The sequence below is a fragment of the Heterocephalus glaber genome, unplaced genomic scaffold, assembly GCF_053883595.1.
Source record: "Heterocephalus glaber isolate CG9 unplaced genomic scaffold, H.glaber_assembly_v1.0 deba00000281, whole genome shotgun sequence".
Lineage (NCBI taxonomy): Eukaryota > Metazoa > Chordata > Mammalia > Rodentia > Bathyergidae > Heterocephalus > Heterocephalus glaber.
In genome coordinates, this window is record NW_028258139.1 from 22,383,961 (window position 1) to 22,399,125 (window position 15,165).

At 49.1% G+C, this 15,165-nt stretch overlaps 2 protein-coding genes across 6 annotated transcripts in view; one reads left to right on the forward strand and one right to left on the reverse strand.

Moving 5' to 3' along the window:
• The window catches only part of Sla (Src like adaptor), a 76,014-nt gene extending 70,163 nt beyond the window's left edge, over positions 1-5,851 (forward strand). For all 4 annotated transcript variants that reach the window (XM_087187466.1, XM_087187473.1, XM_087187462.1 and 1 more), the window contains 3 exons: positions 1,035-1,166; positions 2,991-3,120; positions 3,977-5,851. In XM_087187466.1, the coding sequence (XP_087043592.1) occupies positions 1,035-1,166; positions 2,991-3,120; positions 3,977-4,190 (476 nt within the window). In that variant the 3' untranslated portion in view covers positions 4,191-5,851. The remainder of the gene's footprint in view (positions 1-1,034; positions 1,167-2,990; positions 3,121-3,976) is intronic.
• Positions 1-15,165, reverse strand: part of Tg (thyroglobulin) — a 219,261-nt gene that overhangs the window by 79,134 nt on the left and 124,962 nt on the right. For both annotated transcript variants that reach the window (XM_087187454.1, XM_087187453.1), the window contains exon 41: positions 12,248-12,447. In XM_087187454.1, the coding sequence (XP_087043580.1) occupies positions 12,248-12,447 (200 nt within the window). The remainder of the gene's footprint in view (positions 1-12,247; positions 12,448-15,165) is intronic.

Sequence of the window (15,165 nt, forward strand, 5' to 3'; positions counted from 1 at the left end):
CGCTGTGTGTCTGTCCCCCAGGGACTGGAAGAAGGACACCAGACAGGCTGGTGCCACTGAGAAGTGAAAGGACCCCTTAGAAGGACACAGCTCATCTAAAAATAATGGTTTTCTAAGGCAGAGCTGCAGTGGGGTGGGCAGGGAGGCAGCAGCCCCCACTTCCTGGGGTATGCAAAGTTCTGAAGATTTTCCACTCACTGCGCTTGACCCGCCCAGTGTGGGCCACTTCCACGTAAGTGACGAGAAGTCACTCAGTGGTGGCTTCGCAGGGCAGGCTTGGGCCTGGTGAAGTCTTCCCTGGAGAGGGCCAGGGGCAGGCAGAGGAAGCGACCGGGGACACACCAGGCTTCGGTCCCTGAGCCACAGCTTCTCCGTCTCTAAGCTATTTGGCACAACCTCTCCCAGGTCCCTCCTGAGAATGAATGAGAGGTTGTTTGGAAGCAGCCTGGCCCCTGCCCAGCACAGGAGGCCTGGACTTAGTGGATGCTGGCTTCTTCACCCCTCGCCACCTCCTGGGGTGCTTTCATTCCTGGAACCCCACAGTGTGTGTGCTGGGGGGGCCATAAGCATGTTAAGTCCAAGCCTCTCTTTTCCACTGGAGGAGATCCAGGCTAGAGGAGGTGACAGTACCTGCCTGGCCCTCACTGACCATCGGGGGTCAGGACTCTGGTGACGCTGAGGGAGAAACGATGCTTTTCACGCATTTCCTAGGGATCCCCGGAGCCCTGTCCTGAGCGCCACTTGCTCCACATTTCTGAGACAAGCAAGCTTAAATCAGAGGAAGGAAGATCAGGAAAGGGGCCGTAGCTGTGAGCCCCCCTTAGCATGTGGCCCAGGGAGGATCTAAGAAGTGCAGAGCCTGACCCACAGGTTGTGACTGAGCTGTGAGCAGGCACGTGCCCTCGGCTGCTGCTCACACGAGGGGCCCATGTCTTTGTGCTCCAGTTCCACCTCAGTGCAGATGGGCTGGTCGCTGGCTGCCCGAGGTGGGGATCCTGAGTGCCACTAACCTGTCGCTCCCACCTTCCGTGCAGGTTTCTACTCACTGTCCGTGAGACACAGGCAGGTGAAGCACTACCGCATCTTCCGCCTGCCCAACAACTGGTACTACATCTCGCCCAGGCTCACCTTCCAGTGCCTGGAGGATCTGGTCAATCACTACTCTGGTAAGCCGTCCCCAGTGCCTGCCATCGGGGCTGCAGGATGACGTGGCGCTGTCTGCCTACAACACGGCACCAGAGCCACCAGGAAGGGGCTGTGGAGCTCTCTGCCCACCTGGCTTTTCCATAGGTTGAGGCTAAATCCCAGATTCCAGGCTGAAGCAGACAGCCTGTGAGTGCCGCCTTAGGGAGCCAACAGTACTGCATTTCACGTCCAACCCCCTCTATCCGAATCGAACCAACTAGGACCCTCCGTTCACAGCCACAGAGGGCTTGTGCCCTGAAAGTGGGCCCTGGGTTTTGATGCCTCTGGGGCTTTGTTCTAAAATGTCACTTGTTTCCCCTTTTCTGCTGGTTAAAAGGTCAACTTCAGCTCCCCCCGCCCCCCGTGACATGACAGAGCCACAGGACTTGGAGTTCGTCCTCCCTCCTCTTTGTCCCCAGAGCACACCAGTTTCTCTCCCTAGCCTAGTTAGCCCGTCCTAGTCTGTGCTTCCCAGCGAGCTCCTAGAGACTAGGGAGCGGATGTTATTCATTCCTGTGTCCTTCCTGCAGCCAGGAGAGAGGTCCAGGTTCCCCTCCCCAGGCTGCCCAGGATGGAGCATCCACCATGCCGGCAGGTTTAGGGGTAGTTTCCATGGCGTGACGTGCACAGTCAGGAGGAGAAAGGCCACTGAGACTGTGGAAGCCCCGCATGCCAGCCAAGAGCTGGGACTTTGCCCTGTAGACCCGGGAGAAGTTGGAAACAGTTGACTGAGCTTCCACACACTGGCTCGGCACCTGTGTTGATACCTTGCCCACTGGGGGCTGGGCCACTATGGGCTGGGGACCTGCCTCTTAGAGCCTCACTTTCTGCTGTGTAACTGTGCTCTACCTGCCAAGTGGGCAGGGAAGGTGACGAGTGGAAGGCTGGCTCCTGACCTCAAGTGCTTCCCGATGGCTGCCACTGACCACTGGGCAGAGGTGCCCTTGTCCCCCTCCTGCCCTGTCCCACCAGAGATAGGAAGTTGTTCTCGGTCTGCTAGCATCTTCCTCCTTCCATTCAGGATCTCTGACCTTGCACCCATGGGTACCTTGCTAGAATCCTTTAGGATTTGGAGTCTTGGATTGAAGATACAAAGGGCATTTCAAGGAGAAGGGAGCCCACACAGCTTTTGGTGACAGCCCTGGCCTACGAGAAGCAGCAGGTGACAAAGGAGCAGTGGCAGCGAGGTGAAGCAGATTTAGGCCGTGGGCACCTTGACGGAGCCCTGCCCTCTCAGAACCCCAGGTCCCTATTCCTGAAAGGCTGTAGGAACAGCGCCTGTGCAAGGGATCGCATGGGTGTTCAGCAGTCATTCATACACCACGTCCAGCATGGCCTGACACATGGTAGATATAAGGATGATGACAAATAAGACTTCTATAATACCCCAAAACCTAGCTGCTAACTAAAAATGAAAGAGGAAGGGAGTCCTGGAAACAGCCACCTTTTGCTGGGTCTCAGTAAGGCTTGCTTGTGGTATTTGGCTCTTAATAACAATCATTGAGGATTGCGCCAACCAGAAGTTTTGCATAGACAACAGCAAACACGGCGTGGAAGCCGCCCGGCAGCACTCTTACGGACTGACTCCAAGAGACTGCAAGGCCCGAGCCCCCATGGGGCTGCAGGACGCTAGAAAGAGCGCCTCTCAGAAAGATGCTCGTGGGGTGGCCAAGTCTCCGCAGATAACTGCAGGGGTCCTTTCACCACTCCCATGACCTGGAGCTACACTGTGGGCCTCAAGCCTGTGCTCCACGCTGGCTCTGGCACTGCCGGGGCACTGACTGCTGTCTGCTTTTGCCCCACAGAGGTGGCCGATGGCCTGTGCTGTGTGCTCACCACACCCTGCCTGGCACAGAGCGTGCCCCCTGCAGCACGAGCCCCCAGCTCCCCCGTCATCCTGCGCCAGAAGACCTTGGACTGGAGGAGGGCAGCCAGGTGGGTGTGTGCTTCCTCCAAGGCCGGGAGCCAGTGTGCCGCCTGCCACACTAACGGGCAGTGGCCAGGGCCAGGGGCAGCAGGCCCTGCTCAGCCCTGGGCAGGCACTGAGTGGCGGCAGAGCAGAATCCCACAGACCCAGCCTCCAGTGCCATGTGGAGCCAGCCTCGCTCGCTCGCCATGGCCTCAGTGCCCCGCTCTGCACACTGAGTCCCACTCTCGGTGTTGACACTGTCTTTCCTGCTGGAACACTCGCCACCTCTGCTCTCCTGATTGTTAGGATTCCAGAAAGTGAGGCGCAGACTCATCTGGTGTAGATTTAGTCATTCGGCACCCGCTCACCCAGCTTACACAACACCCAAATCCTAGGCCCATTCATCTTTCCTGAGAAAAGAAAAGCTTTGCGCTGACTTGCTCTGCTTATTCCACTGTCAGCTGTTGGACACTCAGGAATACGTCTGTAGTGTGTGATGGATGGGTTTTCATATTAAATGAACATGGATCCAGGCACCCCACTGGCAAATTCAAAGAAGATCAAATATTAGGATTCCCTGGAAGATGACTAAGAGTGCTCTCCCTTGTACATAGCATAAAGAAATACTCATTGAGATTTACAGTTAGAAGTTTTAGCCATCTGAGAAAACAGGGACTCAGAGAGGTTAAGTGATTTGTACAACATCACAGAGCCCCCAGAACCAGAATTAGAACAATACTGTAGAGGAAGACTAACCAGGCTTTGGGGTTGTTTTCTCTCCTTCTCCTTCTCCTCCTTCTTCTTTCTTTTCTCATTCTTTGTTCCCCCATCCCCACCCCTGTCCATGTCCCTTCCTCTGCTTCCTGCTCTTCCAACTCACAGGCTACAGCAGGACCCCGAGGGAGCAGGGAACCCGCTTGGAGTGGACGAGTCCCTTTTCAGCTATGGCCTTCGGGAAAGCATCGCCTCCTACCTGTCCCTGACCGGGGAGGACCCCAGCCCCTTTGATCGGAAGAAGAAGAGCGTCTCCCTGATATACAGCGGGAGCAGGCGCAAGAGCTCGCTCTTCTCGGCACCACAGTACTTCGAAGACTAGCCAAGGACAGGAGCGGGCTTTCACCCATGGGACAGAAGTCCCAGCTGTCTCCTAGGGTCTTCTCTGATCCCTGGGCACTTCACGCCTCCCAGAAGCCAAGAGAAGCTATGTGGAGATGCAACTCAAATCTCTCTACCCAGATGATGACCAAAGAACCTCGCTTGGCATCTTAGCAGCACTGTGACATCTTGGCAGGCTGAGTGGTGACACCGTGGGCCAATGTTTCAGAGAGCCCAGCATGTGTGCATCACGTGCGGGAGGGATGAGCACACGCTCACAGGAAAGCGCCTCTCCAACACATGGTCCAGACAGCCTGCTCCAAGTCCTCGGGAGGACTTCCGGCTGAGCAAGGCAGGGAGGAAGACCCACAAAGGCCGAGCCTCAGAAGGGTGGGGTCTGCAGATGCGGGGCCCTACATGGGCTCGGAGCTGCCCTCACTGTCTATGAAGACTTCTGGGACACAATGCACTGCCTCTCTTTTCAAGGAACCCCCAACACTACACACTAGCTTGAAGGTCTTAGTAGCTGTGCACCAGGAGGAGCCTTTGCTATTCTCGTGTGCCAACACCATGTGGGCAGCAGGGCCTTGGGAGAGAGGGAGGCTGCTGGCTGGGAAGACAGAAGTGGCTGGGAGTGTATGAGGTTCCAGGTGGCCCCAGTCATGGCCACAGTGCAAAAAGGGCTCCTCAGCTGCTGGGATGTTTGCCTGTATGAATGCACCCATTGTTTTATTCCTTCTTGATCTTCAAAAGAGTTGCTTTGTGACATCCTATGTAAGCGTGAGACCAGAAAAATACAAAAACCAAAACCCTAGACCTCAACAGAGGTTGCAGAATGGAGACGGAGAAAATGTATACAGATGACATAAAAGTGGATAGAAGACAGAAATCACCCACAGCTTAAGAAGGGGTAGGAGGTAGGTGAGGCCACCAGGACCTATTAGGGATGTAGGGTCAAGTAGGGAAACAGATTAGCTCTAAAGAATTAATTTAGCATGCATTTTATTCTAAAAAGAGTCTGGCATGAATGGGAATAAAAAATGCCGAGCTCCAGGAAAGAGGAGGCGCCTTTGTGGCTGAATCTTGCCGTGAGTTTGTGTAACTGTAAGAGATGAGGGGGAGAATGTGGGGCAGAGGAAGCAGTGTGCAGGCTGGGAAGGGAGCGGCTGCAATTCAACCATGGCTCATTCCTCCCGCTTCCGAGGGCTCTGGGGGAGGGGGCGGACGTGTATGTTATGTCGAATTTGCTTGCCACACACATTCCCTGGCCCTGTGCTCACAGCTAGTGGTACGTGCCTGTGTCCACATGGTCCTGTACCATCAGACTCCAGGCTGTTTACACGAGGAGCCATGTGAAATTCCATAATAACCCCGAGACTGCTCCAAAAGGACCAGTGTGTGAGGAATGACTGCAGCAGGACAGTGGTGTCCACCGGCCGGGCACCCTCTGGGCTCTGACGTCTGCCCAGCACCCTCTGCATTGTGTTCTGTGACCACTGAGACCAGAACCTTTGGAGAGCACTGCGGGGTGGGGGTGGGGTTGTAAGTAAGTGGGAAGCATTACACTTCTTTGCTCAATCATGTATTTATTCCTGATTAATGTAAGCCTAATAAATATTTAACCCTTGGAATGGGGGAGCCTCTGGATTGAGGCAAATGGTTCTTCCTGCCTCATTCTGGGTTTGGGATTTTCAAGGAACCAAGCAAAGGCAGGGACAGCACAGGTAGTGGCTTGGCAGCTTCCCCCGGGGCAGCCCAATGAGTCTTAAGCAAGTGTATCTTGTGTCTTCTCACATTGAAAGGCAGGGTGGGGGCTGAGGGGCCAGATTCTTGGCTACCATCATTAAAATTCTACATCTCCACGTTTCTTGTGCTCTCTGAGCTGCCTGTCCTTCAAAGAATTCCTTCCTATGAGGTTTCTTAGATACTTATCAGCCTCATGGTGCTCTGGGCGCTGGGCTGAAGCCCTGGAAATCAGATGGGGCCTCTGAGATCATGGAGCTTGGGGCCATAAACAATGGGACACTTTGCCACCACGGGGAGTGACAAGTGCAGAAATGGGCAGGTGCCATGCAGCCGCAGACAGGTGAGAGACTCTAGATGGATGCTGCGGAAAGGCCTAAAAGAGGAGCAGCACACAGTCCGAGGAGATCTAGGAAGGTGGCAGAAGCAGTGGGGACCTAGGTCAATTTCTGCAGGCTCCGAGGGCAGGGCGGGGCAGCAGGCCTCAACTGGGATAGGAGGGTGCCCTCAGGAGGGAGGCCAGCAGGGCACAGGGGCCCCTGGAGGGGAGGGTGCTTCGGGCTGCTCTAAGAAACACAGGGAGCCATGGGAGGATCTAAGTAGGGGGTGGTAACATCTCATTCATAAGTCTCGAAAGACACCTGGCTGCTGGGTGGAGGATGTGCTTTTAAAATTCAGGCATTCTATTACCTACTTGCCACACACCTAAAACAAAAAGATGCAGGGACTGTGGAAAAAATTTCAAGGAAAAAATGAACAAAAGGAAAATTTGCACTGCATATTGAAGCACAATGCAATTTCAGGTGAAAATAAATTCTCAAAGGGTAAAGAGAAATGCCACACAGCAATCTGTTGAGGAGGTAGGATGCTTGCAGCCTGTGCTGATCAAATGACGCAGTTCCAGAATATGTTGTGCAACTATTATAGGGACAAATGGATAAATCAGTAACTTCCTGTGAAGTTTTTAATATACAGCTCCCAGAAACTGCTAAACGGGGATAAGTAAATAGAGAGGTCTATAGATTTTAATAACATTACATAATTTTTCTGCCAGTAGATGACAGCCCATTAGGTGAGAGAGAGAGCCATGATAAATGTCGAGGAATCACAGACTTGGACTCTGCTCCAGGATCACAAGGCAACACAAAGAGAAAACTGTGCAAAGCAATGGATAAAACTTCAGTGAATCTAGAATCTTTGACAAAATTCTTCCAATTAAGAAAATAATGCAGGAATAATAACGTACTTAGAAATACATGACATAATTTCACTTTTCAAAATTTCTGGAGCTAATAAAATAGTAGAATTTTATTGCTTGAAATGCAGCACATTGATTAGCAAAGGAGAACTGGTAATGAGGTCAGCTTCCAACTGAAGAGCTAAGAGAACATCACACAAGCCAGGAGACAGGAGAAAGTAGATGCGGGTGATAATGATTTAGAGTTTTTAATACACACCATAGAGAAGATTTAGAAAACCAAACATTGTCTAAGTAGTAAGATTAATGTGACAGCTAAAGACATGAACAGTACGGTGATGAAACAGAGGAAGAGGGCAAAAGCAAACCGAAGGCAGCTCTGCTAGTACAGAGGTCTGCAGGAGAGTGTGGGCTCTGCAGTGGCCAAGGACAGCAGGGGTGGCCTTCCTCCCTGTCTGTCCTCTCCCTGCTGTCTGGAGCCCTCCTTGCTGCAGCCCAGGCTCAGCCCTGTGGATGGGGCCAATGGCCTAAGTGCTGTCATATTAAAGCCTAGAAGAAACCAGGGCCCTGGCTGAGAGGAGTCACCTGGATTGTTCCCCCATGCTATGAGAAAGAGAAAGAGAAAGAGAGAAAAATGCTTTTTACTTTTTACTTTTGAAGCTTTTTGGTGTCGGGTCTCCTGGTTGCAGCAGCTGGGCACTTTGCTCTAATGGGTACAGAAATAAACCTGCCCTCATCAACAGAGGCAAGTTCACAGAAAGCCCGAAGGAGCAATCAGCGTAGTATTACACTTGTTCAGAGAACTAACTCAGTGAGCTCCCACCTCAATGGATTCCTGTGTACCAGTAGTCACAAACTGGGATACAGCACAGAAAATGACACCATGCACAATGCCAGCCAAACCATGACATGTGCCGGAGGTGTGGCTGATTCACAACCACTACACAAAACTTTCATGGAAAAACATTCAAGACCCTGTGAAAAGACCTTCGGAAGTAAAATACTCTGTGCATGGTTCTGCGGTTAACCTCTTTCATGGAGGCAAGTCTGCACATCAGAAAAGTATACATTATTTTAATCTAAAATTCATAGATAAATTCCATGAAACAATGCTCAAATTCCCACAAGGAATACTGAAACAGAATGAACCTCAAAAAGCTTATTCTAAAAGACACACAGGAGTGCTAGCTAGGCCAATTTGCATAAGGCCAGCCCAAGGGAGATGCGCACACTGAGCCACGCAGCCAGCAGCATCAGGCAGTGCAGGAGACAGATAGCCATATCCCCACTGTTCCCACCATGCATGGAGCTCAGCCCTGCGGCCCTGCAGTGGGTTCTGGGTGCCTCCCGGCAAGCAGGGGCTGGGCTCAGTGCTGAGGAAGTGCTAAGAGAATTACACTCAGTAAGGGTCCAACACCCAGCCACAGCAGAACTGGAACCAGCCATGTTAGAAAAATACCAAATAGAAAACAGGACAGAATTCCTAAAACCTTCCACACAGAAGTCTGCTTCTCAAGCTGGGATTCCTGCTGGGTTTTTTGTTTTTGGTACCGGGGATTGAACTCAGGACCTTGCGCTTGTGAGGCAGGCAGCAGAACCACTGAGCTAAATACCCGGGCTGATTCCTGCTGTTTTGAGAGCCGGGGAAAGGCTTGGAGGCCTAGTTTTCATTGCTACCTGAAAGATGGAGTGACCGTAGAGCTGGCGCTGGACATGCTGAGCACAAGACAGGCTGAAAGGCCCAGAGGAGGGGTGGCATTTCCTAGGTGTGGAGTGAGCCAAGTTCTGCCTGGGGGCCCTGGACGGTGCCTTGGAAGTAGTGCAGAAAGGTCAGGGTGATGTTATGGGGCACAATGGAATCACTGGACCCCAGAAATCACACCACAGAGCGCATGCCCACCTCTGTCTTCTCTTGAGTTCAAGAAAAGCTCACAGTCCAGAATCCCAGGTTACACGCTTGCAACAAGTCACCCTGCCTTCTCCTGCCACCTGGCCACAGGGCAGGTGAGATATTCCAGGACTTGTTTCCCAATGCACAGGCCGCTTTGCAAACCTTAAGACATGACAGCTTCACCACACCTCAGGAGACAGACCTAATCATCCTGACCTTAAGGCACAGAATGCAAAGTGAAGGCTGTGCTCAAAGGCTAGGATCTTCACGCGGGCCTCGCTGATCCCAATGTTGCATTTATTCTTTTTCAACTTAAGACCTGAGGAGAACCTCAAATTCCTGGAGAAGATGATTCAGAGAATGGGAAAGTACAGGACTTAGCTTTAGGGTTTTTATTGTGTGCTCTTTGACAGGTCACTTAACCTCTCAAAAGTCATATCACTGGATTGAAGACCCCCTGCCAGTCAATATGAATGATCTATACCGAAGGTGTTTTGTGGCCTCAAATGTTTTAAATGAATATAAGCTATTGATTATTTCCACAGACATTTCTCTTGACTAATGTTTCACCAGTTCTAACCCCAGGCTTTGCAGGCACTTGAGATTTTAGTCAACAAAAAAATTATCAACTTGAGTTCATTTCCCAAACATCTGTCAGTAAAGAACATATTTAAGAACTGCTAATACATTGAAGTATTTTAGTGCTCTCTATTCCAAATAATTTCACATGCATCCCAAGGACTTTGGGAGCCATTGTAAAAGCTGCTTCCAAGTGAGTAAAACAGACGGAGGGTTTATTTTTAAATACACTGCCATTTGTTAAAACAGATTAGCTTCTGAAATTCCTCAGACACCTAAATCCTCAAAAAGAAAATCTGCCTTCTGAGCCTGTTGGAAGATATGTAGGCATCTTCCAGGTCCTAGTGAGCAGCTGATTGCTGATCAGATGCTGGAGAAATCTTCCAGGATCAACTTCGGGCAGGAAGTTCTGCTTTTAACACCAGCCAGTAAAAGATGTTTGGGCTCAAATCTCCTGCCATTTCCACTGACCGGCTTCAGGACAGGGGAAGTAAATCAGAATCAAAGGATACAAAAGGGATGACTTACAAGAAGGGGTCTGGACTGGCCCGTGGGTCTGGGGCTATCTGGGACAGCATCAGGACACCTGCCCATCACCTGCTCGCTAGCAGACCTGGGCACTGTGGAGCAGCCTCTGCTTATTGCAAGGTGTGTTGTGTGGGTACCCAGGGCCCTGTGGAGAGCAGGGCACGTTGGTCCCTGCCGTCCTGGGGATTGGTCCTTGAGGGAGGTCAACTCGACACTAAGAGCAGTTAGTTACCAACAACATCACAACGAAAGCAGCACAGGAGAGATTTGGGCAGCACAAGTCAATAAAGGGTCCAGCTCCAGGCTGAAAAGTCGAGAAAGCTTTACCTAAATGACAAGTAGACAGGTGAAGAGGAAGACAGGAGAAAGGCAGCCCATGCCAAGGAAACTGCCTATATGGGGCAGAGCACACAATGAATCTAGGGTTTCCCGGGCTGAAGGAGGCAGAGTGGCAGGTGGCTCTGCTTCCTGTTGGGAATGGCAACAATGCTAATCTAGCATCAGCTATGGCTATACAATGACCCTTCATCTTCCCTCCTTATAACCAACGCTCTGGGTCCCAGGAAGCCAGGCGAGGTGGGGTGTGGTGGCATGGTCTGAGAACTGCTAGCAGGTCACAGAGGGATTCAGCCCATGGACTTGGTCTCGATGATCCCCTGTCTCCTTATCTCGGGATACTTCCTGGTCTCCCCACAGCTTTCTCCACCTCCAGCATTGCCCCTCTGAAAATCGTTCTCCATCCAGGTCTCACGGAGGTCTTCCAAAGAGCAGCTCCAGGCAGTTTTCTCACTTGCTTCAAAGGCCTTTGATGCCACACCTGAGTTCAGGGCAGCACTATTCACAATAGCCAGCGTGGTCGGGGTGGGGAGACCCGGACGTCTATCAGTAGATGAATAATAAATGAACAAGACATAGTCTGTGCACACAGTGGAACAGTCATCAGCCATAAAATGGAAGGAAATTCTGTAACAGGCTACACTCCGGAAGAACCTTGAAGACATTCTGCTAAGGAAAAGAAGCCAGGCGCAAAGGGGTAATCTCATATAATTCCACTAATTTGAGGTACCTAAAACTGGCAATTCATAGAGACAGAAAGTAGTATAGGATTTTCCAGGGGCCAAGGGGATAAGGAGAATGAGAGATAATGTTTAATAGTTTCAGAATTTCTGATTGGGATGAGGAAAAATGTCCTGGTAATGGACAGTGCTGATGGTCACGCTACACTGGGAATGTACAGGATGCCACGAAATCAGTCGTAAAAATGAGTAAAATCATAAAATGAAACAAACAAACAAAACCCTTTGCTGGCTTCTCGTGCCTTGGGATGAACCCCCAGCTTCTTGGGGAACTCTGGCTCCGCTCTCCTACACCACTGCCCACCAGGCTTGGCCTCCACTCTTTCCCTGAGGCCACTCTGCCTGCAGGCGATGTCCACAGCCTGCAGCACTGAGCTCAAATGGCCCCTTACCAGGAACCTTCCTTCACACTTCCTTCCCCTGAGGCCTTCTCTTGGGGCTGCCCTAAGATACTCTTCTGCTTCAGCATTTATAACCCTGTTCCAGTGACTACAAGCCTCCTATGAACTGGGCATGCATTATTTAGTCTGCAATTTCCAGTACCTAGCAAGTACCCCGACATATCAGATGCTCAGTGAAGTTTAAAGCTAGTCAATGACAGGACAACAGATGTTAGGGCTTATGCTCAGCCAACCAAGCTATTTCTGTGGTCACAACCGCTGTTATCATCAACATCGTGTCATCATCACCTCCGTCACCAGCACCATCATCACCTTATCATCATCCAGCGAGCACTTCTAACCATCCGGTAGAATCCTGATTCATGAGCTCTGTTCTTGGCCTCCATTCACTGACAAGAACATCCAACCCTAGCGAGGGTCTCCCAGGGGACAGGACACTTAGCCATCTAGCATTTCTAGCACTTTGCACATGAGCAGAGAGCAGTCAGAGGAGCCCTTCAGGATCCTGCAACCACAAGGATCCGGAAAGAAGGAACCAAACTCACCACAAAGGCTAAGAAAAGAGCAAGCAGCGGAGACCAATGGGTCTCCCAAGGCAGGGAGAGCCTGGAGGGCAGAATGATGGCAGGGCGCTCCACTCACCATCAGCAGGGCCCTCCGGAAGAGCCTGGGGCCCATGGCCCTGGTCATAAGGTGGATGCTGGCCACATCAGCCCCATCACGATCGGCTGCCAGGGACACGCGCCGAGGGTCCCCGCCAAATGCGCCAATGTGGCTCTGCACCCAGGTCAGAGCTGCCACCTGGTCCAGCAGTCCCCAGTTGCCCGTCAGCTCACTGGACCCTGGAGAAAAGCAGAAAGTGATTTACTTTCTTTGATTTCGCTACTTTGAATCTACCAATCATAGTGCTGCCTGTGCCAGGCATGGGGCTCCTCCATGGGCTCTGGGTACTTGTTCCCTAGGTCAGGACTGCGGGCTCCACACACACTGAGGGAAACCGGAAGGACCGGGGCTGTGGAATAAGATACAGCCTGGCTTGCACTCTAAATCTAGGCTTTGCTAGCTGCTGCAGGAGACCTTGAACCTGTCAGCCCCTCTGAGCTGCAGCTTTCCCATTTGTGATGGATGAAGGCCACTCCTAGGCTGCTGCTTAGGTCAGTGGCAGTCCATGCTGAGTCCCCACCTGGATGGTCCATCAGAGGGGAGGACATGGTCCTGCCTGGTCTCTTACTATGGCAGGTAGCTCTCTCCAACGTCACCCAGGCCAGACGGCACTGTGACCCCAGTCCTTCCCCTGGCCTCATCCTCAGGCCTTGAAGATCAAGCTTTTTCCTTTTCTTATAGAATTAATAAGTATCTGTTAAAGATCTTGCACTTTTTAAATAAAATGATTCAGACACAACATGATTATTCAGGTACAGAATGTAATTTTTCCTATTTAGAATGTAATTATTATGTACCTCAAACATATACTAATAAACTATGTACTGATAAAAAATTAAAAATTAAAAATTAAAAGCCCCTGAAACTGTGTATCTATTAAACAATAACCCCCTTTTGAACTGCACCTGTCCCTGGCAACTACCCTTCTACTTTCTGTCTATGAATTTGACCATTCTAGGTAACTCATGTAAGTGGACCTATACAGTAGTGTGTGTGTGTGTGTGTGTGTGTGTGTGTCTTATTTAACTCATATAATGTCCTCAAGGTTCACAACAGCATGTGGTAGCATGTGTCTTGAGTTTTCTTCCTTTTTAAGGCTGAATAATATTCCATGTATGCACATGACACATTTTGTTTATCCAATCAGGCGCCAATGAGCAAGTGTCTGGCTTCCACCTCTTGGCTGCTGGAGGCTAAATAATGAAGTGAATAACGGTGCTGAGATCAAAGTGTACACCATTTCCTTATCTTTGGGGGGCATTTTATTTTATTTTTTTTAAAGAATGGCCAAAATGTTACTCAGAGTACAAGTCATAGACAAAAAAGAAACAGATGATAGCAGAAACTTTCTTCTCAATGAACTAAGAGAAAATAGTAGTATAAATGAAACAAATTAACATATATATTCAAATATTTTTGAAACAACTGAATAGAGGATTGGGTGTATTTTTTCAATTTCTCTCTACTATTTTGCTCTTTATACAGCATATGTATGTATTTTGAGCTTCTTATATAAGAGAAACCATGAAGTATTTAGCTTGTGTGTCTGACTTGTTTCACTTAACATTATGTTATGTTTTCAAGTTGTATCATTTGCCTACAAATGCCTCAAGTTTATTTTTCTTTATGGGAGAGTAATACTCCATTGTGTGTAAATACTGCATTTTCTTTATCCAATCATCTGTTTATGGACATACATGCAGTTTCCAAGTTCTACCTATTACAAATTGTGCTTCTATAAACATGGGTGTGTGTGCACATATCCCTGCAATATGATGACTTTAACTCTTTTGGGAAGATATCTAGAAGGGGAATAGCTGAGTCAAATGGAATTTCTGTCTTTAGTTTTTTAAGAAATCTCCCCATTGATATCTATAGTGGTTGTACTAGTTTACATTCTCAGCAACAATGCAGAAGAGTTCTATTTTCCTACAGCCTCACCAGCATTTATTATTTTTAGATTTTTTTGATGACTGCCATTCTTTCCAGGGTAAGATAGTATCTCAACATAGTTTTAATTTGTGTTTCTCCTATGGCCAGTGATGTTGAATTTTTTTTATGTATTTATTGGTCATCTTTACTTCTGAGAAGTTCTATTCATTTCAGTTGTCTATTTTTTGATTGGCTCTTTTATCTTGGGAAAGTCTAATTTTAGTTTTTAGTTCTTTATATTCTAGATGTCCAGCTCCATATATCTCTAAACTAAATAAAGTAAACATGGGTCAAAGATTCAAAAATGTACTAAAATAAAATAAAACGGATCGAACATCTAAATGTTAAAATAGAAACAATCTGCTGAAAGATAAAATAGCTAAAACTCTTGAAAACATGGGTATAGGCAAGGACATTTTATTTTGGCAAGGACTTTCTGAACAGAGAACTCCAATGGCACAAGAAATAACACCAAGAATCAACAAGTGAGATCTTATCAAATTAAAATTCTTTTGCACATCAAAGGAAACAATCAACAGAGTGAAGAGACAACCTACAAAATGGGAAAAACATTTTGCCAGCTCTTCCTCAGACAGAGGGCTAACATCTGGTTTACTTATCTTTAAAGTAGGGATGAAAGTAACACTTATCTCATGGGGAGTTTGTGGAGAAGTAAATTAGCTAATAAGAATTTAACACAAAGCTGCATGAAACAACTGCCAAACGGATTTCAGTTATTTTTATTGCATGTAAGTGAGAAGGCTAGAAATAGGCCTGGGTAGGAGAAACACAGGGCCTGCATGTGGTCCTGGTGCATTGGAATGTAAGACTAGTAATGATCACCCACAAAAGAAAGAAATGATAAAAATAGAGTGAAAACAGATGGTTCTCCTTGGCTTTTGGGGACATTCCATGCCACTGCTTCCTGAGTGTCCTGTGAGTTTGGTGCATCCTCCCCGTCAATC